Raw genomic sequence first — 27,616 nt, forward strand, 5'->3', positions numbered from 1 at the left:
AAAACGGACATGTCACTATTCTTTGTGGCCGCAAGGGATCCCGGCCGGAGCATATACTATGTGTATACACTCTGGCCAGTATTCCATTGTCTGCAGCACAATGTAAATTTTTTATTAATTACGGCTGTTGTTGCAAATCGTCAACAACGGCCGAGATTATTAGAACATTTATGTTGTGTGAACGTAGCCTAAGGCTATGTTCACACGTCGTATGAGACCAGCCGTTTCGTGACCCCGGCCGGGTCACGGAACGGCCGGTCTCTGGCCGGATCATCTCAGCCGGTACTTAAGTACCAGCCAGATGATCTTTCCGGCCGCAGAGCTCTGATGCATCAGGGCTTCCCATAGCCCACAGTGAAGCGAGTGGCCGGAGTCGCTCGCTTTGCTGTGTGAACTGACAGGGCTTTCACTGAATTCCGGCTGCAGAAAACTGACATGTCAGTTATTTGCGGCCCTGTATGGGATCCCAGCCGGAGCGTATACGATGTGTATACGCTCCGGCGGGGATCCCATTGAAAGTAAGGCAATGTTCCACCGCGCAAAAAGTACGGCCGTTGTCGCCATCGGCAACAACGGCCGTACTTTTACGTAGTGTGAACATAGCCTAATACCGCATTCTTTGAGCAAGAATATAACCACTATAAGCCTATGTGCTCACAACATCTATTTTAAGGCAAAATACTAACTATTGTTTAATAACGATCATTATTGACGCCCATCATTGTAAAATAACGGATGTTATAAAAAAAAAAAATTTTATTTTGCATAAACAAAATTATAAACAGAATGCCTTCATATGTGTATTTTGGGCCTTTGCATTACTGCTCCATGCTTCTCTTTATTACAGTATATTATAGTGCGTAGTTTGGGGTGACTGTGTAGATTTCTACAGGTTTTATCATCTTTCTGTCTATTCCAGTGGACACAGATGAAATGCAGAATAATACCGGCTTGTACATTATTTTACCTGCGATTACAGCAACATCTTTTCTCCTGGTGATAACTCTTGCAATATCCCACCAAAGGTAATTTTCCAAAAATTCTAAAGCAAATATTATCTGTACTATATATTTCACTAAAACTATATTTAAAACTAGGTACATCGCTTTGGGTTTTTCACATGAACAGACTGGTGCTGGCGGGAGGATACCGGTGGAGCGGTCTTTTTTTTGAACCGCCGCTCGATTCCTGCACACAGCACCGGTCTATTCCCGAGCAGCGGCCTGGCCCTAAGCACTGGAGGCAGGCCCACCAGCCCCCAATGTGATAATCTCCCTTCCCTTCTGTGATGTGGCTCCGATGACTCATTGACCACGCCTCCGGCATCCCCGCACCAGCACCGGTCTGTACATGTGAAAAACTCAACGCGATATACCTAGTGGTACATTCACTTTAAAGGGGTTGTCCACTTTATAGTAATATTGTTCACTGGTTTCAGTTTACCAGAGTACCTTCCTATACCAGATTACAGGTTAAAGGATGTTACAAATATCTGTGGTTACATCTATTCCCTTCCCCAGCCTTGGTTGGTTGTCCAGCAGGTTGTGATGCTGCACACCATTGGTTTTTAACACTTCTCACATTATCTCACCATTTCCCATCTTTCTATATGTATCTCTTTGTCTTTGTTTTCTGTTCTTATGTATATATCTCTTTCCATATGCTAGTAAGATGTTGGGCCCCTCTAAGAATTTAATATTGTCAGTGTCAGGCAGGGTTCACACTATGCTTCTGTCATCCGATGCACAGATACATCAGAAGCCGGTGCCAACGTATCTGTGTACACACTAGGATGGACCATTTACTCCAATGAATATAGTCAGGTAGTGGCTATGCTGGAGTAATTTCCTGCACTAATACGAGTTTTTGCTCAAAAATGTGGTTTGCTGCACTTTTGAGTCTGAGTGAAAACTGGTATACATCCAGTAGATGACCTGAACAAAGTCACTATTTGTCTACATTCAGGCCATTGGAGTAAATTGGGTTCATGCCAGTCTGTGCACAGATACGTTGTCACCCGCTTCTGACAGGGTGCTGACACATTCATGCATCGGATGGCAGAATCGATGTCAATGCCTCAGGGCAACCATTTGTATCATACAATACATCTAGAGGTCAATGAGGTCAACTATTATTCCTTGGAATGCACATACTAGGCTTTTCTCCCACTAGCCAGAATCCTGATCCTTACTGATGAGGGGCAAACACCCCAAAACAGCTGTCTGTGGATTGATACCTTGTTCGGGTATTTTCCAGGTCATGTCATGTTTGACTGTGGCTTGTTGGAAGGTGGTTTCCTTGATTGTGAAGGGGGGCTTGGTTATTCCTTCCCGGAGGAAGGTCTGGCTAGTTCAATGACGGTGAGAAACATGTTATGGTGTCTCCGCAGTGTTTTTGCATAATGTTCCTAGATTCAATGACATTGAGAAACACGTGATGGTGTCTCAGTGGTGTTTTGGTTAATCTCCCTGATGTCAACCATCATTCCTTTACATGCAGTACCTGACCTGAACAAAGTTACTAGCTATCTACGTTCAAGCTATTGGAGTAAATGGGGTCCGTGCAAGTCTGTGCATAGATACGTCGGTACCCACTCCTGATGGGTTGTTGACATATCCGTGCATTGGACAGCAGAATCGTGGTATGAATGCCCCCTAGGACAGGCTTCAGGGTAATCTTTTGTATCATACATATACAATACATCCATATGTATACATGCAAAACATATGCAAATGTACATCCTATTTGTATATGTTTTAGCCATTTTTTTTTTTACATATACCACATAATGTATGTGTGGCATAGATGTGTACCCACCCTTACATAGTATCAACTATTTTTCAGAATGAAGCGACTGTTCTGGAAAGAAGTGCCAAACCCCAAGTACTGCTCCTGGGCTCAAGGAGTCAACTTTCAAAAGGTTAGTATGTCCACTAGGTTGTATTTTTTGTTCTTCTCTGAGCATTTACAGTCTCTGTATTCTCGATAGAAAGTCTTATGAAAAATCATATTAGGTTATTAAATCTCTAAACATAAATCATCCATCATTGACATTCTGTGAGCCTTCTCCTAATCTAGTTACCGCAGAGCATCTATGTATTTCCCAGCATGAGCAAGCGTTACTAAGAATAAGTAATTGCGTTTTTGTCCAGCCAGATACATTAGAAAACCTTTTCGTGAAGCATCAACACCTGGCGCACAATTTTCCGTTCATCTTAGAACCCGAAGCTATTTTTGAAAACCTGAATATCGATAAAGGATGGGGGAAAGAAGATGTAGACAATGTCTCGATAATCGAGCGATTCACCGACGACCACGATTCTGCCTGTACCACGAGCCATTTTAGCAGCAGTTGCACGTACGCGGACGAAGCCGAAATCTTCATGTACAAAGATGGTTCATGCCAGTCCAGTGTTAAGTATGCGACCATAATCAGCAACCCTCAACAAAGCAAGCAATGCATCAACGAGAGGAAAATTAGCGTCAGCTCCGGAGATGGATGTTTTCTTAGAAATAACTCTATCGTGATCGGGAATCTAGAAGACAAGAAACAGGCGTTTCTCATCATGGCCGGATTACACGCTAAGGAACCCAAGATGACCTCCTCCAACTCTACTGTATCATCTGAAGGATTTTCCGAGCCAACTGACCAGGAGGAAAGTTTTGAGGGTGATAATTCCGAGAGAAATCTCTACTACTTGGGGCTGGATTCCAACCAAAATAATGAACAGGTCAATTATTTCTCTACAAACTCCTTGGTGGCCTATCACCAGGAGAACATATCATATCAGGAGCTGGACTATCGGAGAGAGAAGTCTTCCAAGCTGATAGAAAATGACTATGGGCACCCAGGTTTTCTGAAGAGAGCCTTGCGCCCGTACATGCCACAGTTTCAAAACGGGTCTCCAGATGACACAGAGGTGTTTGATATGTGTACGTGATATAGTACATTGTCTATAAGGCATTGCACACAATCATTCAAGAATACGAAAAGATGATCATTATACTATGGCTGGATTGGTTACCCTTGAAGGGTCAAGAGGCAGAGGCCCTCATAGGTGATAGAACCTAGTGGTAGAACCCTGCCGAAAACTATCAAGGCAACAAATCACTATGTTGTACCCTCACAGCTCTTGACCTTCAGTTGACTGAACATGATGTCACTACATCTAGTTTGTGACATCATTAAACCTTAGCGGAAGCCCAAATGGGACATTTGTTGCTTTTTTTGGAAACGAGGTCATTATTCTATATAAAGCACATTCTATATGGAGCAGGTAGACACTGTGCAAGCTGGGTAACAACAGCGCAGTACAATGAAAAAGCCAATAAGCTTATGCTCGGCAGCTTATAGTAGTGTTGTAAGACAACCTGCTGATGTTATACACTCACACACACATAAAAGCTCTAAAAAAAAAAGTGATAATGGGAGTAGATATTTTTCTAGTCACAATGGAGAATATTGTAATATTTTAGCTAAAAGGAAAAAAAATAAAGGACTAAACTCTATATTTATGGCTCTTATACATTGTTTGATATACAAGGAAGCACACGTTGACTTTTAACAATAGCTCAAGGTTTAAAGAGAGTTCTGATCCTTTAAATAATGCCGTTTAATAGATCATTTCTTTACTTTTCTTCACCTCCTAACTGTTATATTGGCAGAAATATTGTGCTCGCTATGGGATTGCCATAGTACTGTTAAAGGGGTGTTATAGAAAAGGGGTGTTATAGGAGAAATGTTATAGAAAAGGGATGTTATAGGCGAAATAGAAAAAAAAAATTCTATACTCGCCTATTCTTGATTTCCTGAAGCACCCCCGCAGCAGGACTTACCACATCAGCCAGTCCCTTTAAGAGCCTTCTGTGGATGGAACTCTAATGTGACCTTAAAGGAGAACTCCGGCCAAAATGTATTTTTAATATATTTTATAAACAAAATTAGACAAATTCTTAATGTACACTAATTATGGGAAATGCAAATATAGTGCTATTTCCCTCAATTTAGTAGATCAGGCAGGCTTTAACTTCTTTAAAAAAAAAAAGTAAGATCACGACCCGGTCTATACCAGAAGGATCTAGCAGAGGGCACAGTATATGAAGAAATTACATGTAAAAAATGATAACTTATTATTATTTTTTTTAACATGTAATTTCTACATATACTGCGCCCCCTGCTGGACCCTTCAGGTATAGACCGGGTCGTGACATCACAAATTTTTTTTGAGAAATTGAAGCCTGCGCCTGATCTACTAAATTAAGGGAAATAGCACTATATGTGCATTTCCCATAATGAGTGTATATTAGGAATTTGTCTAACTTTGCTTAACATATTGTAATAACATATAAAAAATACATTTTGACCGGAGTTGTCCTTTAATTCATAAGCACACATTTGTAAGAGCAGAAGTCATGTGACAGGAAAGCCATACACAGAAGTCAGTTTTATTGGAATCCCAGTACTACTTCAACAGTTATGAGATGAGAAGAAAATAAAGGTACTATATTAAAAAAGCCTAAATATCTCTTATCTTGTACTCACCTTTAGTTCTACAATATTGTCTACTCTATAGACCATGACCATGATTGAATGCATTTTGTGAGATCACAGATGTTTTAGTGTACAATGATTTTAAAAGGTTTGTTTCACCTAAAGGGGATTACCCAGACTATAATCCTTAGGAAAGGCCACCAATATATGACTGGCGGGGTTGACGCCTCGCACCCACTGCTTTTTAGTTAAATGAAGGTGCTCCCAGTACTCCAGCGTACTCCATATCCCCTTTACGATTTACTCAGACACAGCGCCATATAACTGTTGTGGCTGTACCCGGTACTACAGCTAACAGCAACTCTGTGCCATTAAAGTGTCCAGGTAATCAATATGGGGAACGCAGCGCTCGCTTGATTCAGCTGATCGCTTGGGGTGATGTAAGTCACGTCGTATATTGATGGCCTGTCCTCTCTGAACTGTGACACTTTCCCACAATATCCCATCCTTATAAGCACAGTAGAGAATTTGATACTTCCTGAAGACTGTAGTTGAACTGAACATGTCTGACCCAACTTATTGGGTCATTATTACCAGGGGGCAACAGGCTACAAAGCAACTTTGATGTGAGCTGAGTAACTTTTTAGGTCTCATACAGTGCAGTTTCAGAAATGCTTGTACATTAGAATTTTGTGTATGTCCATAATGCATCACTTTAGACCTATTTTTCTTAATAGGACAAACCCTTTAAGGGACAGTCATGCTTAAATAGCAGGAACCAGTATCACATAAATGTGACATGGGGCTCAGGTGCCAAATATCAAATGCAAGGAAAATGGTGCAATTATGAAGAAATGGCTGCATAATCAATCACAATATAGTAGCGGATTTATTAGGAACATAAGATATTTACTGGGTGTCATGGAAGATCCTGATCTAAAGTCTATCTCCACTGCAGTAATTGTATACGCATAGACTAAATGGTATCATATATAGTACACATACATAATTCATAGCTATTTGTTCTTTTCTTCCTAGCAACTACCTTACTTCCCACCAAATGAGTATGTATAGCCATGCTATACGGAGGACAGCCTCTTTCCATGTTACACAGACTTGGTCCTGGGCCGAGGAATAATGAGGTTGTGCTGCTTCAGGATAAAAAACAAACAAGACAAGAGAACAAAGTGCAGGTAGAGAGGTCGATGAGGGAACATTGGGCCTGAGAGTCTAACTTCTCAGTCTAACTTCTCAGTATTGCATGAGCACCTTTCAAATCAATAGGTGACCATGCAATATTTGATCTTGTTAAAGGGTTTGTCCAAAGAGCACACCGCTTTAGCCGCCTTCTACTGTCTGGACAACCCCTTTAAGTCTGCCAATGCAGAAACCACTCAGCAGGTTGCTGTCAGGTCTAGCTGACAGAGAAGGGTTCAAAGCAGGGGAACCCCTCTATGATACATGGGTATCTAAATAAAGTATTTGGACATGGGTTATCCTCACGTCCGATTTACGGTTTCATCCAACCACAAACATTACAGGGTATTGCTTCAATGACCCTGCACAACCAGTAACATGTCTGAATCCATAGAGAGATATTTTTAGGGATAAATAGTTTGCGGCTCCTCTTCAACTTTTGCATCCCATGGTATATTTAACCCTAAGCAGATAGCGGACTAGATCACGATGTATAAATTGTAAAGCTATTTTTGTATATGTGCCCTCTGCAAAGATGTTCAGATATGTTATATTTTTGTGTCTCAAGAATTATAAAAGAATAAATAAAATAAAGCTGAAATAAACAGAAATTATCCAGTTGCATTGTCCTATTCACCTCTACTCGGATTTGGGAGTAGCAGTTTGATTTAAAGGAATTTCGGAATCGGGAAGTCATCCGATGTATAAGGGCCCTATTACACAGAGCGATAATTGGTCGATTCTGCCGGTTTATCGCTCTGTGTAATAGAGACAATGATCAGCCGATGCCGGCGGTGCCAAGAAGAGAGCAGAAAACAGGAGGAAACCAGAAGCATGGAGAGGTAATGCATGAACAGTTTAGGGCAAGAGCTGCGCGGACATCGCTAACGATGTTCGTGCAACCCTTGCTTAACGATAATAGAGCCGTGTAGTAGGCCTAGTGAACGAGCACCAATCTAGCAGATTGGCTCTCGTTTACATTATTGATCAGACTGTCTAATAGGACCTTGAGTTATGGAATCTGTTGCTCAGCTCTCTCTTTCAAAAAATGTTAAAAACAACAGTGACACTTTAAGGAAACCTACTCCAGCTCTGAGCTAGTGTAAGTTTCACTGCGAGCACACACAGAGGGGCTCTGGTGCGTACAGGATTTATGTAGAGGCATTGGGTCTACATAAATCTGGTGAACCTCGCAGCTGCGGTGACATTTTTTGAAGCCCAGCACAAAAAACTCTGGACTTAAAGGGGTTGTCTAGCGAAAATCTTTTTATTTCAAATCTACTGGTGTCAGAAAGTTATATAGATTTGTAATTTACTTCTGTTAAAAAATCTCCAGTCTTCTTATACTTATCAGCTGCTGTATGTCCTGGAGGAAGTGGTGTGTTCCTTCCAGTCTGACACAGTGCTCTCTGCTTCCACCTCTGTCCATGACAGGAACTATCCAGAGCAGGAGATGGGGATTCCCACAGAAAAACCTCTCCTACTCTGGAGAGTTCCTGTCTAAGCCAGAGATATCAGCAGAGAGCACTGTGTAAGACTGGAAAGAAAACATTTCCTGCAGCACACACAGCAGCTGATAAGTATAAGAAGATTTGAGATTTTTTTTTAAATAGAAGTAAATTACAAATCTATATAACTTTCTAACACCAGTTGATTTAAAAGGAAAAGATTTTCGCTGGACAACCCCTTTAATAGATGTTCCCCTAGAATACTGATTTCCTTATGAAATCTACTGTATTGATATCATAAGAATTTGCCATCAATAAACAACAGCAATTAATGCCATACACAACATTAATGATTAAATATGTGAAAATAAAAATACAACAATTTTCTTTATTGTTTCTACATGTTATACTGAAAGAGTAGTAGATGCTTGGAAAAAAATTACAACAGGTGTAGGTGGAAAATTAGCAGTAAGTGAAAGTTAACCCATCTAGTATAAACCTGTATCTATCCTAAGTAGGAAAAAAAAACAATAAAATAATAAAAAAAGGGCAATCTAAATTGAGAGCATGGTGTTAAAGGGGTACTCCAGCGAAAAAATATATTCTTTCCAATCAACTGGTGCCAGAGATTTGTAATTTACTACTATTTAAAAATCTCCAGTTTTCCAGTACTTATAAGCTGCTGTTTGCCCTGCAGGAAGTGGTGTATTCTTTCCAGTCTGACACTGTGCTCTCTGCTGCCACCTCTGTTCATGTCAGGAACTGTCAAGAGCAGCAGCAAATGCCCATAGAAAACCTCTCCTTCTGTGGACAGTTCCTGACATGGACAGAGGTGGCAGCAGAGAGCACTGTGTCAGACTGGAAAAAATACACTACTTCCTGCAGGACATACAGCAGCTGATGAGTACTGGAAGGCTGGAGATTTTTAAATAGAAGTAAATAACAAATCTCTGACCATTTATGACAAAAGTAGATTTTTTGCTAGAGTGCCCCTTTACATGCTCTCACCTTTTGCAGGAGGCCGGTGTGGTCCTTGCATAGAGTTACAATTGTTCATAGCAATAAGACAATAAATTCACAATTTTATAAATGAACTTGAAAGCATTACTGCCATTTATAAAAACCTGTGACATGTCAAAAGCTTTGATAGTTTGGGTTCGACCCCCACAGATCTCAAGATGGTCTCTGACTCATTGCAAGGGACATGCTCCATCATCTACTCTATGCAACCCGTCTCCTGCACAGAGCAAGGGAAGTGAAGCGCATTACCATGTGCTTCTCCTGGCTATATCTAGACAGTCTGTGGAGCTAAGGAGTCAAACATCCCAACCAGCCAGGGAGTGGAGCGCATTGCCACGTACTCCCCCATCTATATACACGGATTGCAATGAGTATCAGGAGGTGCAATGTCTGAGGACACATGAAAAGTTACTGGACATGACAATGCTTTACTACGGATGTAGCTTTGGCTGTCCAGGCATGATGAGAATTGTAGTTTTGCAACAGCTGGAGGGCCGAAGGTTCCCATCCCTGTTATAGATAATGGGGTCCTGGGTCCTTTAGATTCCTGAGGGCATTTTAGTCACATTTTGTATGGATTTTATTTTTGATCTCTAATAATGCAGAACACAGTTTTTTCGCTGTATACTTTGTATTTGCAATGTTAAAACATTAGGTTTATTGTTAAGTTTCCATGTTAGCCTATATAAATGGCCGTTGTTTTATCTGTTAAAATCTAATATAAATTAAATTTAAAAAAAAAAAGAATTCAGTTGTTACATGTCATTCATATATTGTGTTATTCCATTCACATTATACTTTTCCCTTTTCAGTCCATGTGTTCTGGTAACGTAAGGTACTGTAGGAAGACACATGCAGGTCACCATACATCTCCATACATCACCATACAGACAGGCTGTTCATCAACCCGATATCCATTGCTTTTATTAGAATAATGTCCATGATTTTGCCAGTCATGTTTGGGGTGAATATATGTCCACACTGCACCTCAGATCACCCTCATCATCCAGTAAGGCCAAACTCATGTTCCTATAGTGTCAAACTATCAGACATGAAGCATGTAAAGGGTTAAACATACATGTACTGCCATCAGTATGGCCATATTGGTCCAGCAGCCAAGCCAACTGCCATCACTGTGGTCTATCATATGCCTGACCCTGCCAACCTGCTGACCCCGGCAACCAGCTGACCTTGGCAACCAGCTGACCCTGGCAACCAGCTCATTGCTCCCTTGGCGACCACAGCGTCTACACGCACAGGTAAGCTATAGAGCAATATTTTGGCGATTTTGTGCTATTTTCTGGCAAATTTTCTGATTTTGTGTTTCTTTTTGTGAGAATGGGTTCTTCCAAGCCACCTGAAGAAGCCCCCAAATCCGAAGGAGGAAAAAAGAGGAGTAGAGAGGAGTCAAGGTCATCAGGCCCCCCAGAGAAGCGGCCATGTCCGGAGGTGCAGCATGGCAGCAGTGGAGGTAGGTATGAAGGAAAGAGGCAGAGATCTGAGGAGAGCGTGGATGGCCCCCAGAAGAAGATCAGGAAGAGCGGGCCACAGGCTGAGGAAGTGAAAGACCAGGAGCCCAGGCCAGGACCCAGCAGCGAGAGCTGCCCTGAATCCACCATCAGCCTGAAGAGATTCACCCTTGGAGAGATCATCGGCAAGGGCAGCTTTGGAAGCGTGGTGAAGATGAAGGACAACGTCCTAAACATACTCCTGGCCGTGAAAATTGTGGCTAAAGACTCACCATCAGCGCAGAGGAGGATTGCCATCGAGGACGACATCCTACACCTGGCTGCAGGGAATCCTTTTCTCATCCAGGCTCAGCGCTCCTTCCCAACAAAGAAGAACAACAACAGGTGGTTCTTCGCCATGGAGTTTGCCTCTGGAGGAGATCTCAGCGACCATCTGAAGAAGCAAGGACGTCTCCCCATCTCCAGTGCCACGTTCTACGCTGCCGAGATTACATCAGGACTCCAGTTTCTTCATGGGAAAGGATTCATCCACAGAGATCTGAAGCCGGCGAACATCCTGATCACCAGCTCCGGCCACATAAAGATTGCAGACTTTGGCCTCGCCCTGAAGAAGACCGAGGGAATCGTAGGATGTGCCGGGACCCAAGGCTACATAGCACCAGAGGTAGCTCGTGGACATCCATACAACCTTGCAGCGGATTGGTTTTCCTTTGGAGTCGTCCTTTTCCAGCTGATGACAGGAGAGCACAGCTCAAGATGCATCATCTCCGCACTGCCGCAATACCATCTTGGGAGCGACGCTGAAGACATCTTGGAGGAGCTGCTGTCCGAGGACCCAAAGAGAAGACTAGGACATCAAGGCTGCATCAGATCTCATCCTTTCTTCAAGGAGATCGATTGGACCGAACTGGAGGAGCTGAAGATACCACCACCATTCATCCCAGCAGAACCATCAAGGCCTCTATGAAGATCTGCACCAGCAAAACATCAATCCTCCTCCTCTACCATACCTGGGACCGGTATTGGTTGCATCCTCCTCGTGACATCTCTCACCACCTCAAACCACCTAGGTGTCCTTACTGTTACATGACAGTGTAAGGTGAGTAGCGGCCTCTGGCCTTTTATTATAGCCGTAATCCTAAAATAATCTTAATGTGCCCTACTTACATCAAAGGGGCACATTATATTTTAGAAATGATGGTCTTAATTTTCCCCCATTTTACATTGTGTGAACATACCCTTAGGGTACTTGGATTATTTGTACAATAAATCTGCACTAAATTGACACTACAATCTGCAGTGATTTTGGTGTGGTGTTTGGCTTAGGCTATGTTCACACTATGTATGTTTTCAATAAATAATGGCCGCTGTTGCAGACTGCAACACCGGACGCTATTTATTGATAGTGTGAAATAACATTAGTTTCAATAGAACAACGGCCGTAGTGTATACTGTTGTTCTATGCAGCCACACAAAAAACTCTGAGGTCTATTTTGTGCAGCCACTATTCAGTGAATAGCGGTCGCACAAAATCGGCTATGCACACAATGTAAACTATGGCTCCCGGCCATACTTTACATTGTGTGCTATGGTTATTGGAGTGCCGGCACACCCTAATGTGCCCGCATTACAATTAACATGAAGTGATGTTCGCACGGCCGCTACTGCAGTATCGGCCAAGTGAACATCTCAGACAGCGGACGCTGTTCTTACATAAGGTTAAACCAGCCGTAAACTGTACGCTGATCCCCATGGATCTCAAGACCAGTACCATAAGCACCACATGATAGGCCAATGTTAGTCAGGAAAATCTCTGTGCTCTGTGCTGTACTGTGGGAGACACATGGAGGAGAATTTGGAGGAAGACTAGGAGGAGAATTTGGAGGAAGACTAGGAGGAGAATCTGGAGGAAGACTAGGAGGAGAAGCTGGAGGAAGACTAGGAGGCGAAGATGGAGGAAGACTAGGAGGAAAAGATGGAGGAAGACTAGGAGGAAAAGATGGAGGAAGACTAGGAGGAGAAGATGGAGAAAGACTAGGAGGAGAAGATGAAGGAAGACTAGGAGGAGAAGATGGAGAAAGACTAGCAGGAGAAGATGGAGAAAGACTAGGAGGAGAAGGAGGAAGAAGAAGAGTAGGAGGAGAATATGGAGAAAGACTAGGAGGAGAAGATGAAGGAAGACTAGGAGGTGAAGATGGAGAAAGACTAGGAGGAGAAGGAGGAAGAAGAGTAGGAGGAGAAGCTGGAGGAAGACTAGGAGGAGAAGCTGGAGGAAGACTAGGAGGAGAAGCTGGAGGAAGACTAGGAGGAGAAGCTGAAGGAAGACTAGGAGAAGAAGCTGAAGGAAGACTAGGAGGAGAAGCTGGAGGAAGATTAGGAGGAGAAGATGGAGAATGACTAGGAGGAGAAGATGGAGGAGGACTAGGAGGAGAAGATGGAGGAGGACTAGGAGGAGAAGATGGGGAAGACTAGGAGGAGAAGGAGTAGGAGGAGAATATGGAGGAAGACTAGGAGGGGACTCAGAGGAGATTATGGGGAAGACTAGGAGGAGAAGGAGGAGGAAGAGTAGGAGGAGAATATGGAGGAAGACTAGGAGGAGAATATGGAGGAAGACTAGGAAGAGAATAAAGAGGAAGAGTAGGAGGAGAGGAAGAGTAGGAGCAGAATTTGGAGAAAGACTAGGAGGAGAAGATGGAAAAAGACTAGGAGGAGAAGGAGGAAGAAGAGTAGGAGGAGACGATGAAGGAAGACTTGGAGGAGATGATGGAGGAAGACTTGGAGGAGAAGATGAAGGAAGACTAGGAGGAGAATATGGAGGAAGACTAGGAGGAGACTAGGAGGAGAAGATGGAAAAAGACTAGGAGGAGAAGGAGGAAGAAGAGTAGGAGGAGACGATGGAGGAAGACTTTGAGGAGAAGATGGAGGAAGACTTGGAGGAGAAGATGGAGGAAGACTAGGAGGAGAAGATGGAGGAAGACTAGGAGGAGAAGATGGAGGAAGACTAGGAGGAGAAGATGGGAAAGACTAGGAGGAGTAGGTGGAGGAAGAGTAGGAGGAGAATATGGAGGAAGACTAGGAGGAGAATATGGAGGAAGACGGAGGAGACTAGGAGGAGAAGATGGGGAAGACTAGGAGGAGAATATGGAGAAAGACTAGGAGAAGAAGAAGGAGGAAGAGTAGGAGGAGAATATGGAGGAACAGTAGGAGGAGAATATGGAGGAAGACTAGGAGCAGAAGATGGAGGAAGACGAGGAGGAGAAGGAGGAAAAAGAGTAGGAGGAGAAGGAGGAAAAAGAGTAGGAGGAGAAGATGGAGGAAGGCTAGGAGGATAAGATGAAGCAAGACTAGAAGGAGAAGATAGAGGAAGACTAGTACGAGAAGATGGAGGTGGACTAGAAGGAGAAGATGGAGGAAGAGTAGGAGGAGAATATGGAGGCAGAAGAGTAGTAGGAGAAGATGGAGGAAGACTAGGAGGAGAAGATGGAGGGAGAGTAGGAGGAGAATATGGAGGAAGACGAGAAGGAGAAGATGGAGGAAGGTTAGGAGGAGAAGATGAAGCAAGACTAAAAGGAGAAGATGGAGGAAGACTAGAAGGAGAAGATGGAGGAAGAGTAGGAGGAGAATATGGCGGAAGAGTAGAAGGAGAAGATGGAGGAAGAGTTGGAGGAGAATATGAAGAAAAGGATGAGGAAGAGGAGAAGATGCATTAGTGTGTAATATTATAAGATATAGATGTATTAAAAATAATATAACAATATAATAAGTCATATACTAAGTCATATAGTAGAAAGGTAAAAAGGTAGACGCTAAATATAAGATGCAAGTAAGGTATAATAGCAAAATGATAAGAATAATATAGAGCAATGTGATTATTAATATAGTAGATGGATAGAATCTAAATATTATATATTGGTAAGGTAATATAATAATAATAATAATAATAATAATAATAATAATAATGTAGGTATATAACAAAAAAAAAGAAAAAATACAAAAACCTTAGATATACTTGAGTAAAGTAAAGTAGTAATGGTATAAGATTAATAGTATAGTAGTATAGGAATATAATAAAATAAGGGGAAAAATTATAAACATAAAATATAGGGTGCACACACCCTCTTAGCGTGTAACAGTTGACATTACTGCACTTCCCAGGGTTGATTGAGCTCCAGGAACTGTTTAATCTGGACAACCTCCTTTGAAGCTGGCCTGGTGATTGGCTGATCAGCTCTGGTCCCCAAATATCATTTGTCATTGGCAGAGGAAAGTTACATTGGTCATACATTTGTAGAAGTACATGCTGCCCATTAAAGCGAATGGACATGAAGGGGTAACCTGAACGATATGAGTAAGGTAATATGATAATAATATAGGTACATAACTTTAAAAAAAAAAGAAAAAAGGAAACAAAAAATAAGATAAGTAAAGTAAAGTAAAGTGGTAATATTATAAGAATAATATAGGAATAGTATAGTATAGTAGTATAGGAATATAATAAAATATGGGGAAAAAAAATCTAAACATAACAAACCTAAAATATATATATATTTTAGATGTTAAATGTTATACATATAAATAAGATAAATATAGTTACAAACTAGATAGTGTGAATGAATGTTATATAGGTATAGGTATAGAAATAGAAAAAAAAACTACAAAAAAAAAGTATGTATGGTATATGTATAGGTGTATTATAAAAAATAATATAGCAATATGATAAGTAATATAGAAGAAGAGAAGAAGCTAAATATAAGTAAGGTAGTAATATGATAATATAGTTATAGTGATGAAAATAAGTTATAAGCTAGTAATATAGAACATAAGATTGGCATATTGATAGATATATATATAGGATAAGCTGTACGATTAGTAAAGGTTTAGTCTAGTAATGATAAAAATAGTATAAGTAGGCATATAATAAGTATAATATGATAGTAGTATAATATAAGAGTAGGATAAGGATAATATACAGAAGGTCTTGCAGTTATATGTTATTTACATGTTATAAGATGTGATAGGGCTCTATCCAGTGTCATCACTGCAGTGAACCAGGGAGTAGCCGACCGCCAGCTCTTGGGGTCAGGAAGGAATTTTTCCCCCTTACATGGGGGTTGTTTCGCCTTCCTCTGGGTCACACCTTTGATTGCAGTAAGTCCCATAAATTAAACTGGATGTAGAGAATTAGGAATTTCCTAATTTCCTTAATAACAATAAAATTAGTTAACCTTATTCACTGTTTCTGTGTCTTCTTTACTGTGTGGTGTCATTCATTACACAATCCCCTGAACATCTGGGAGATACATTGTGTTCCTGCAGTTTGAGGTTCCCATAAACTTTCAATAATTTACGTCCAAATGATTGTTTAGTTGCCAGTTATCTCTACCATCCGCTGCCCTTCCTCCCCATACACAGGAATGTTTGGCATGGCTGAGCGGTCCTGTGTTCTCTATGGAGCTCTGGCTGTGGCTTATCTCTCCTAGAACAAAGGGGTTGGGCAGAGATATTCCATCCAAACCAGCTTACTTGAAACAATTACATATATTAAAGGCTGGGTCTGGCTGGGAAATTTTAGCCTGGGGTGCAAGCACACAGCAGTGGTCTATGAGTAGCCAATCATTAGAGTATGGTCACATATACTTAATCCACTCTTGATCTGATGTTGCAGATTAGGTATTTAATCTTACGTATTTATATACGTTGAACACCTTATCATGCTCTGCTGCATTGTTGCTGATAGAAGTGGGGGGAGGGGGCATTTCCATTAAAGGGGTTTTCCAAAACCCCTTTAAATAGTTGAGTTTTACAAGGTACCTTCAGAAACTGCAGTCTCCCGACTTTCCCAGCAGAGATCACTCTTTAGTGCTGCACAAAAAATCTTGCAATGTATAGGAAAAAATATGGAACAAAAACTGGTCCCAGCCTGGTCTTACTCCATCATTGGCGGCGAGCAGAGAATTTAAAAATTGGTAAAAAATTAAAAATACTGGGGGAGATTTATGAAAGGGGTGTAAAGTAGAATTGGCTCAGTTGCCCCTAGCAACCAATCGGATTCCACTTTTCATTCTTCACAGATTCCTTGGAAAATGAAAGGTGGGATGGGATCTGATTGGTTGCTAGGGGCAACTGGGCCAATTCTACTTTACACCAGTTTGATAAATCTCCCCCACTGCGTATATAGAGACTTGTCTATAAGCTGGGCCTCTTACCAGGTTGGTAGAATGAAGGGACCACAGACAGTCACGTCAGAAGATTCTTAAAGGAAACCAATCAAAAAATATATATACAAATGAATATACAGCAAATCTGCTGATACATCACCCAGCACGCTTCCCAAACATATACATGTAGCCAGGATCCCGGCCCGGTATAACCCGCAAACGTACTCCCCGCACTGTATGTAAATATGGGACAAGTAGTCACAGTCACTGTTACCAAGAGGCAGGCCTTCCATCGCATCAGTGCTCTGACATCTCCACTAGAGCAGACATGTCCTATCCATGCTGTACTGCGCATGTAAGGTCTAATGAAGACTACTTGGCCCACAGAAAACACCCAGATGACTAGTTGGCCTGCATGTAAATACAGTACATCGCAAGTTTGCAGGTTATACTGGGCCTTTACAAACTCTTAGGGGCCTATTCCACGGAGCGATAATCGGCCAATTACCCCTCCGTGAAATAGAGAGAACGATCAACCGTTTATTTGATCGTTCATTTAGGTTCAAACCTAAAATCATCGGTCGCCACCCGCGCATCGCTACGTGGAATAGCGGTGCGCGGCAGGCGACCGACGATTTCAGCAGCATCATACATTACCTGTCCAGGCGCAGGTCTTCTCCTTCTTCCTCCCAGTCTCGCGCCGCTGCAGCTTTGGAGCGACCTGTCTGAACTAACAGACCGCTCAGCCAATCACTGGCCAGGACCACCGCGACCAGTGATTGGCTGAGCGGTCTGTCAGTTCAAACAGGCCGCTCCAAAGCTGCTGCGGCACGGGACTGGGAGGAAGAAGGAGAAGACCTGCGCCTGGACAGGTAATGTATGAAACAAGGGCTGCAAGGATATCGGTAACGATGTCCTTGCAGCCCTCGCTCAACGATTGTCGGGCCGTGTAATAGGCCCAGTGGATCTGGCCCTGCTGGGCCCGTGGAATAGGACCCTTATGTGTAACAGTTGACATGACTGCGCTTTTAAGGGTTGATTGAGCTTCAGGAACTCTCTAATATGGACAACCTCCTTTGAAGCTGGTCTGCGGATCAGCTGATCGGCTCTGGTCCCCAAAGATTATTTGTCATTGGCAGAGGAAGCTTCCATCGGGCATACATTTGTATAAGCACATGCTGTCCATTAAAGTGAATGGACATGAAGGGGTAACCTGAAACTCCTAGATCCCAGGAAACGTTATAACAGGACTGCGAACAATGGTCTACTCCTAAGAAATTGACCTCCTCTCTGGACCACCAGCACATCCGAACCCTATGTCAATGATCACGTCCGAACCATTTTAGTGCGACTGTCATAGAAGTCTACTGACTCTGCCTGAGGCTGTATTCTCAGTGATGTCACTGCTCTCTAGTGAAATAATACTGTCACACCATGACCATGACTACCATTACCATATACTGATCCTTGTGCTGACAGTTATGTGGGATGGGTATGCTGCCGCCAGAAAGCACTGGTGGCGGCTTATCTTTCCCAGAACAGGAGATAAGATGGTGAAAATCATACAGGCCTGACCCTTCTCTCCACCAACTGCAGGAGGTCAACATACAGTATAACATACACAGTCAGCCAGACCCTCCGACAGGATTGGCCTACTTCAGTCTAAGGTATAGGGCACTCTTAGAAGTGACTAAATGCAATGTTTAACAACATGGCTGAAGATGGCGACTTGTTTATATTTAATGGCGAAGCTCTTAATGAAATAGCCTCCATTTATGACAGTGAAGAGCACAGCCCATAGTTCCATGTGTCCCCGCATTGATCAGCGTGCAAATTTGCACTCGGCAAATGAGAAGTGACTCCCTCCTCCTCCTCCTAAGATCCCTATAGCTGACAAGTTAATTGCTGTTAACACTATAACTCAGCAGCCGAGAAAACTTTGAAGAGAAGATGCATAATTACTCTGCCTGAGCAGCCATAGCGAGAGCCGTCCTCAGAGAATTTACAGAACAGTCATATTAATTGCATGGATGTTTTCACAGATCTTAGGAGTGACAGAACAATGACTATAAAAAGCCTGGCCTGTCACCCACAGCGCACAGGCCTGTTCTTTGGTTACCTCTAATAATAGCGTGCCCTGGTGACTTACAATACAGAAGGTGGTGGCCATTTTATAGGTGACGCCCCCAAACTGATAGAAAAGTTTTAACAAGCTTCAATGTTATTAGTAAATTCACAGTATAGGCCCCTTTAAATGGTTCAATTATCATGCAAATGAGCAATCATAACACGGTCTTTGCCAATAGTCGTCTTATGTGATAAGGTCATTCATCGGCCAACAAACAAGCAAATGCTCATTCACTGATCTTTTGTGCGGCCGATAAATTTATTATCGGTCACATCCTGTCTAAACAAGATTTGCGGATGTGCAGCTTTTGGAAAGGATACTTCCAAGATGTGGAATGACAGGTAGTAAGTGGTGGGGAGCAGAAATCTTCTGCCATCATCTGCCCACCAGACAACCCCTTTAAGTTACATTATTAGGCTATGTTCCCACTTACATATGGTAACATAGCATCATAATATAGATGGCCACTAATAACGATTATTATCATTATTAGCGTCCGTCAGTACTACAAGACAGCTGCCTATCCCTGCTATGTTCCCGAAGGGGAAACATATACTTAAAGGGAAACTGTCCCATTGAGAATGTAGTCCGATCTATAGGCAGCATGTCATAGAGCAGGTTTAGCTAAGCAGATTGATATATAATGTGTAGCAAAAGATTTGGTATAACATAATTTATTGGTCTACATCAGGGATGTCAAAGTGCGGCCCTCCAGCTATTGCAAAACTACTATTCCCATCATGCTTGGACAGGTAAAGCTTTGGCCGTCCGGGCATGATGGGAATAGATTTGCAATAGCTGGAAGGCTGCAAGTTTGACGCCAGCGGTCTATATCATGTCTTATTCTCAGTTAAGGAGTCCAATGGGAGGTTCCTGCCTAGTGACAGCCTGTCAATCACTGAGTAAGACCACCCACTAGACTCCTAAGCTCAGACAACAGGAGTTTTAATCAATAAGCTACAAGTTATTATTAGAGATGAGCGAACCTGGAGCATGCTCGAGTCCATCCGAACCCGAACTTTCGGCATTTGATTAGCGGTGGCTGCTGAAGTTGGATAAAGCCCTAAGGCTATGTGGAAAACATGGATATAGTCATTGGCTGTATCCATGTTTTCCAGACAACCTTAGAGCTTTATCCAAGTTCAGCAGCCTCCGCTAATCAAATGACGAACGATCGGGTTCGGATGGACTCGAACCCGAACCCGGTTCGCTCATCTCTAGATATATCTGTAGATCAAGCTGCTCAGCTCCTCCTGTTCTATTAAATCTGCCCCATTGTGTTAGTAGACAGGTTCTCTAGTTATGTCTAGACTTTAGGTATATAGAGATATAGGGGGAGATTTATCAAACATGGTGTAAAGTGAAACTGGCTCAGTTGCCCCCAGCAACAAATCAGATTCCTCCTTTTATTCCTCACAGACTCTCCGGAAAAAGAAAGATGGAATCTGATTGGTTGCTCTGGCAACTGAGCCAGTTTCACTTTACACCATGTTTGATAAATCTCCCCCAATGACCAAAAGCCAGACAGCATCTCCAACGGGGCAGCGGAATGTAAAACTTTTAGCACCTGAGAGCATACAGCTTTATAGCCTTTTTCTGCACCCCAGACAACCCCTTTAAGCATCAACATCACCTAGAAAGATACCACTGCTGTTAGAAGTGGTATCATTTATATCGAGTGTAATAGCCTCTTCATTCTTCTGTATTATGACATAACAGCGGACGGGCTGATCCCTGAGAATTCCTCTTTTTTTCATAGTGAAATGAGATTCAGAACACCTGCCTAAGAGCTTCCAGCCAAATGCATCTGCCAAAAACAGACGCAACAAAAATGAATACACGTTAAAACAAGTGTATATGGCACCATCTATAAACTGTGGGAAAATATATACAAGTCTACCATATGCATATCAGAAACCTATGCAGCCCTATGTGGGACATCCCCCACTGAGACAAACCTCTGAGTAGACAGGAGCAAACCCGACTCCTGGTGGCTGGAGAAGATGGATGCAGCCCTAGGGTATGGTATCCATCATCTTCAGCCACTGGGAGTCAAATGTAAAGTGCGTGGGTTTGTGCGAACCTGAACTTACTGTAATTAAGTAACTTTTTTTTTTGTAAATTATTTCTGTGTTTTTTTTTTTTATCAAGAACTATCTGGCAGATCCAATTTATGAATTTGATCCTGAAGATATTTTTACCGTCGTTAATGTCGCTGTAACATTTTTTTTTTCCATTTTCTGTTGAACTCGACTCTGATCAAATCCACCCACACATCTATCACGGCAATAACAGCCACATTTATACCTATTACAAGTGAGAGCGTAAATAGAATGGAATACAATAGTGATATATATATATATATATATATATATATATATATATATATATATATATATGTATATATATATATATAAATATATATGCTATATAAACAAAGGCTGGGGGACCCCATTGAACTATAGGGGCCAAAGCTGATGCCGGTGCCGAGCATGAGATACAATGTTCTAGAGGGGTTGTTCAGACTGGTAATGTGGTCCCATGGTGCGAGAAGGGTCTTAGAAATATAATATATACTGCAGTCCCAGTGGCTGTATATTCACAATATTATGCTATAATGTTAATGACTCTATGGGATCTGTCTCTTTTTTGCATTGCTTTTATTTCCATATCTGTGGGAGTCATAAACAGCTTCATGAGTGCGACAACCGGCGTCGATCCAACTTTTCTTCACAAAACAGCTAAGAAAAGAAAATATCGATATATACAAGGTGGCGTTTGCATCTCCAGCAGTGCAATAGGCATGTCATTCAGTCTCTATGGGGGAGGTTTATCAAACATGGTGTAAAGTGAAACTGGCTCAGTTGCCCCTAGCAACCAAAAAGATTCCACTTTTCATTCCTCACAGACTCTTTGGAAAATGAAAGGTGGAATCTGATAGGTTGCTAGGGGCAACTGAGCCAGTTTCACTTTACACCATGTTTGATAAATTCCCCCCCCCATTGTGTGCAGACAAGCTTAGGCTCACATGCAATGATTGGGACTTAGACCTGCTTCCTGGATAAAAAAAAGGTGATGTCACTTCCTGGATAACATGGTGATGTCACTTCCTGAATATTATGGTGATGTCACGACCCGACTCCCAGAGATGTGCGGGCTGTGGCTGCTGGACAGGATGATGCTCAGTGTCCCTCCAGTGCCCTGTGTCCCTCAGTGTCCCCTTGCCATCATCCTCTCCAGCAGCCACAGCCCGCACAGCTCTGGGAGTCGGGTCGTGACATCACCATAATATCCAGGAAGTGACATCACCATGTTATCCAGGAAGTGAAGCCTTAATGCAGTAGTAAGTGCAGGGAGAAAAAACACTTTATAAGCATTTCCCCTAATAAGTGTATATTGGGGATTTGTATTACTTTTTTTTTTTTTTGGGGGGGGGGGGGGGAGGCAATAAAATACTTTAATAAAAAGTTTTGCTGGAACTCTTCTTTTAAGTTAAAAAATTAAAATGAACATGTGACATTGAAAATGCAGTCCAATCTATAGGCAGCAAGATTAGCTGAGCAAATTGATTTACCTATAGTTTGTAGCAAAGATTTTGATCTAAATAACTGAACACCGCATCAAATCTGCTGCGGATCCTGTACGTCTGAATGCACCCTTAATCTAAATATTTTCTTATTCTTTGTTTAGGAGTCCCATGGGCAGTCCTGCTTGATGATTAACATCCTAGCTGTCAATCACTTAGTAAGACCACCCACCAGACTCTTAGGGTACTATTACACGGAACGATAATCGGCCGAATCGGCCCGATTCGGCCGATTATCGCTCCATGTAATAAATACAACGATCAGCCGATGACAACGATAGGTTTAGACCTATTTTCGTTGCGCAGCCGGCGACTGACGATATACATTACCTATCCACGTTTCAGGGCTGCTGCTGCCTTCTTCTCCCCGGGTCCCGCTCCCTCTGGCTTCAGAGTGGCCTGTCAGCTGACAGGCCGCCCGGCCAATCACAGGCCGCGGCGATTCCGGCCTATAGTAAGAGTAAGCGGGACCGGGGGAGAAGAAGACCGCAGCAGCAGCCCTGGAACGTGGATAGGTAATGTATGTAGTTTAAACAAGGGCTGCAAGGATTATCAGGCTGTGTAATAGGTCCAGTAAACGAGCGACGATCTAGCAGATCGCTGCTCGTTTACAGGTATTATCGGGCCCCCATCGGCCCGTGCAATGCCACCCTTAAGCTCAGACACCAGGGATTTAGACCAATAAATAACAGGTTAGGCTAAATCTGTATATAAATCTGCTCAGCTCCTCCTGCTCTATTACACACTGCCTGCAGTTAAGACTATTTTTTTTTTTTTTTTTAAATGGTAGGTTCCCTTTAAAGGGGTTTTTCACCAATTTTCTTTTCTTTTAAATCAACTGGTGCCATAAAGTGCTGGAGATTTGCTATTTACTGTTAGAAAAAATCTCCAGTCTTCAAGTACTTATCAGCTGCTTTATGTCCTGCAGGAAGTGTATTCTCTCCAGTCTGACACAGTGCTCTTTGCTGACACCTCTGTCCATGTCTGGAAATGTCCAGAGCAAATCCCCATAGAAAACCTCTCCTGCTCTCCAGAGTGAGAAGAATACATCACTTCCTGCAGAACATATAGCAACTGATAAGTACTGAAAGACTTGACATTTTTTAATAGAAGCAAATTACAAATCTCTGGCACTTTCTGGCACCAGTTGATTTGAAAAAAATAAAATGGTGTACAATCCCTTTTAAGGAAATCTGGCAGATCTATATCATGCTCAGAGGATGGAGGTGGCGCTGAGCTGCAGCATGCATACCTCCTCACTTCCTCAACCTTCTTATACTGATTAACCTTAAAGCAGGGTGGGGAAGGGAGGAGGCATGCATGCTGTTTCTCTACGCCACTTCCTTGATTAATCTCCCATTGTTTTATATATACAGCAGTTTATTTTTATATGCCTTTACAAAACTATGTGCACTGCCGCTATTTATTCTTTACGACAACGTGGAAACATTTGCAGTGTTTGTTTCCGCCAACACCCATAGACAATTAATTGTCTGTCGCTATAATATGTAATTTGACAGGATCTTATAAATACGTTATCAAAATAAAATGCCTTCCCTATTGCACCTTGCAATGCTTTGTCTTCCAGCATGTATGCAGCTTGCACACGCAGTAGCGCACTCCTCCATGCGGTGTTCCGCGGTTACTTTCTGTGATTACTGGGGGTAATTATCTGTAACTAATCACGTTTTCTAGCATCATTTAACAAATTCACCCGGGGAGAGGTTGGATTTCAATAATTTAAGGGGAGCTGTGGACTGGAATTCTAATCCTAAATTTCAACACTAATTTAATTTTTTTTTAAATAGCATAAATGCATAAATAGAAATTCTCTATGCTGCCATACAAGCCTATGAGAGATTATATTATAAATGTGGATAACTTTCTGTGATGGGTATACCACATTACTAGGGGTATGTTCACACTGAGGAACAGGCAAGTAATTTCAAGTGGAAGCTTAAAGGAGAAGTCCAGAGATTTCTTAAAGCCATCAGCCTGCAGGGAAAGGGGGAAATGGATTCTAAGTAGGAACTTACCCTTGCCTGTGCCCACAATGAGCGGCTGGATCGGCCGCAGGACCTCCGCCAGAAGTCGTTTTCCCTTAAAGTTGTGATGACGTCACGAAAATGCCTGTCCCGGCTGATGGACTGGCCGCTCAGCCAATCAGTGACTGGACTGGCATCTTGCCCCAGTCACTAACTGGCTGAGCGGCCAGTCCATCAGCCGGGTTGTGACATAGACACCCCGGGACCAGGGCCGGCCCCACCTCTTACCGTGGGCACGGGGAGAGGTAACTTCCTACTTGTAATCAATTCGCCCCCCCCCCCCGCCAGCTTTTAGAAATCTTTGGGAATGAGATTTCCGGCGTAATTTACGCACGAAAGGTTCTGCCGTGGATCCACTTCGGGCGGATTCCACTTGAGAAATCCCATAGAAGTCAATGCTGCTTTCAATTTCCGCTTTCTGTTCGAATTCCACTCAAATTCCGTGCCTATTCCGGCAGAACTGGAGAAGAAGAAATTTCAAGCACCTATTCCTTAGTGTGAATATACCGTGACAGTGGTATGGGACTTTGCTCAACTATTTTTAATTAAACAAATCAGTGAAACAGGTTATTTTGAAGAAAAAGAAAAAAAAAAAATAAAAGGCCTGCAATTTACTTTAAAAAATCTCAAGTCTTCGTATACTTGTCAGCTGCTGTATGTCCTGCAGGAAGTGGTGTATTCTTTCCAGTCTGACACGTTGCTCTCTGCTGCCACCTCTGTCCATGTCAGGAACTGTCTGGAGCAGGAGAGGTTTTCTATAGGATTTTGCTACTGCTCTGGACAGTTCCTAACATGGACAGAGGTGGCAGCAGGGAGCAATGTGTCAAACTGGAAAGAATACATCACTTCCTGCAAGACATACAGCAGCTAGAAGGCTTGATTTTTTTTTTTTTTACAAATCTATTTAACTTTCTTAAACCAGCTGATTTAAAAGATTTTTTTTTGCCAGAGTACCCCTTTAAAAATGCTAAACATACAAAATTCTAAACCAAAAAAGCAAATATAAAATGTATCATTTTGCACATTTTTATTTATGCTGCCATTTTTGGCCGCATCATAACGGACCGGCATTGTACAGATGATACCATTAATACAGGTGACAGGTAATAATGTATCACTGCAGAACATCATGCAGACTGGGCACGCCTGGCAGACTCTCCATCCAATTACAATGGAAACAGAGAGATAAGAAGTCCATTAACTTCTTAAAAGTTACCAAATATAATTTTAATCAACCATTGCAGGAAACCATGTGCTGTATCTATATAAAGGTTGAGAAGGTCTGAAGAAGATACAACATGATGTGAAATACCCTGTTAACATACAACACTGTATAGTAGTGGCAGACAACCCCTTTAAATACCTTGGGGGAGATTTATCAAACATGGTGTAAAGTAAAACTGGCTCAGTTGCCCCTAGCAACCAATCAGATTCCACTTTTCATTCCTCACAGACTCTTCACTTTACACCATGTTTGATAAATCTTCCTTCTTGTTGATAAATGCTGAGGGTTAACACTTAGCACCCCCACAATCAGCTCTTTGGTAGAACCATACAAAATAAACGGGATCAGAAGCAGACAGCACCATTCATTGTGTAGTGGCCGTGCCAGGTAACTGCAGCTCAACTACCATTCATCATCTTGAAAGTTTCAAGAAATTGGTGCGCAAAATATATTCTGAGAACGAAAAAGCTGTATATCCTTTTAAAAGGGTAGTTCCCAAAAAATTCTTTCCACTCAACTGGTCCCAGAAAGTGCCAGAGATTTGTAATTTACTTCTATTAAAAAAAATCTCCAGTCTTCCAGTATTTATCAGCTGCTGTATGTCCTACAGAAAGTGTTGTACTCTTTCCAGTCTGACACAGTGCTCTCTGCTGCCGCCTCTGTCCATGTCAGGAACTGTCTAGAGCAAGAGAGGTTTTCTATGGGGATTTGCTGCTGCTCTGGACAGTTCCTGACATGGACAGAGGTGGCAGCAGAGAGCGCTGTGTCAGACTGGAAAGAGTATGCCACTTCCTGCAGGACATACAGCAGCTGATAAGTACTGGAAGACTTAAGATTTTTTTAATAGAAGTAAATTACAAATCTCTGGCACTTGCTGGGACCAGCTGATTTTTTTTGTGAACTACCCCTTTAACTATTGGCCTCCCATGCGGCCACAGAAAAATGGATGTTGGGAAATAAGAAACAAACCTTCTCCGTGTATCTCCCATTACACATAATAAATGTATCACTGAATAATAATAACAGCAGAATCCTTCTGAATGGCAATTTGCCTGGAACAGCAATTATTAAGCGGACGGTAAAGCTCCTCATACCTCCTAATTATATCCTCCCTCAGTCTACACGCGTCTCGAGATTTATGGCGCTCCGTGTCTTGGGGCCATGGAGACATTTTGCTGTTGTCGTATCTGCAGTCAGTGTTCAGCTGGGTTAATTGCATGTTTAATAGAAAATAAATGCAAAATAAGAAATCCTCTATCTGCCGACTGTGGGAGGTGTTATGTGTGTGATGTCTCCTATAGCACTGACAGTATAATATGCAATGACTGTGTATTGGGAGCTCAGACATATATAGGTTTGTGAGGTATTTACGGCCACATGCAGAAGCCAATGGACGCAACATTCTGCTGATCCACTTTCATGGCGTGAGGCAAGCGGCTCATGTTGCCTCAGTCTGCAGTTATTTCTCCCTCTCATGGCTCACTTCTCTATGTGTCACTGCGGGTTAGTTTCTTGTACATTGTTATCATTCTATAATAGAGATGAACGCTTGAGTCTGATCGTTTGGTATTTGATTACCGGTGGGTGAAGAAGTTGGATGCAGCCCTAAAGAGTCCAGGAAAAATTTGGGTACAGCCATAGCCATAAGCTGTATTCATGTTTTCCAGGACTCCGGTAATCAAGGGCTGATCGATCGGACTATTGGATCAGCTCTGAATGTATCTGGAGAAACTGTGGCGGGTTTCTACCTATACACAGCAGCCAAGCAGAACAAGCAGAGCTTCGGTGTGAGGCTATGTTCACACATAGGTTTTTATTGACAATTTCTTGGCCATTTTACAGTATAGTT

The 27,616-nt window shown here is 42.3% G+C and overlaps 2 protein-coding genes across 2 annotated transcripts in view; both read left to right on the plus strand.

Annotated features, from left to right (window-relative positions):
• Positions 1-4,719, plus strand: part of LEPR (leptin receptor) — a 51,860-nt gene extending 47,141 nt beyond the window's left edge. The window contains exons 17-19 of the mRNA XM_069981397.1: positions 920-1,025; positions 2,845-2,920; positions 3,153-4,719. Of these exons, the coding sequence (XP_069837498.1) occupies positions 920-1,025; positions 2,845-2,920; positions 3,153-3,941 (971 nt within the window). The 3' untranslated portion in view covers positions 3,942-4,719. The remainder of the gene's footprint in view (positions 1-919; positions 1,026-2,844; positions 2,921-3,152) is intronic.
• A 5,678-nt stretch (positions 4,720-10,397) lies between these two features.
• On the plus strand, positions 10,398-13,043 carry LOC138798812 (protein kinase C delta type-like). Its single transcript, XM_069979413.1, has one exon. The coding sequence runs from the start codon at positions 10,495-10,497 to the stop codon at positions 11,590-11,592; it is 1,098 nt and encodes a 365-aa protein (XP_069835514.1). The 5' UTR covers positions 10,398-10,494; the 3' UTR covers positions 11,593-13,043.
• The last annotated feature ends 14,573 nt before the right edge of the window (positions 13,044-27,616 follow it).

The sequence above is a fragment of the Dendropsophus ebraccatus genome, chromosome 8, assembly GCF_027789765.1.
Source record: "Dendropsophus ebraccatus isolate aDenEbr1 chromosome 8, aDenEbr1.pat, whole genome shotgun sequence".
Taxonomy (NCBI): Eukaryota; Metazoa; Chordata; class Amphibia; order Anura; family Hylidae; genus Dendropsophus; species Dendropsophus ebraccatus.

Bases quoted from the DNA above. Each gene is read 5' to 3' on its own strand.
- LOC138798812 (XM_069979413.1), top strand. From the start codon at position 10,495: ATGGGTTCTTCCAAGCCACCTGAAGAAGCCCCCAAATCCGAAGGAGGA.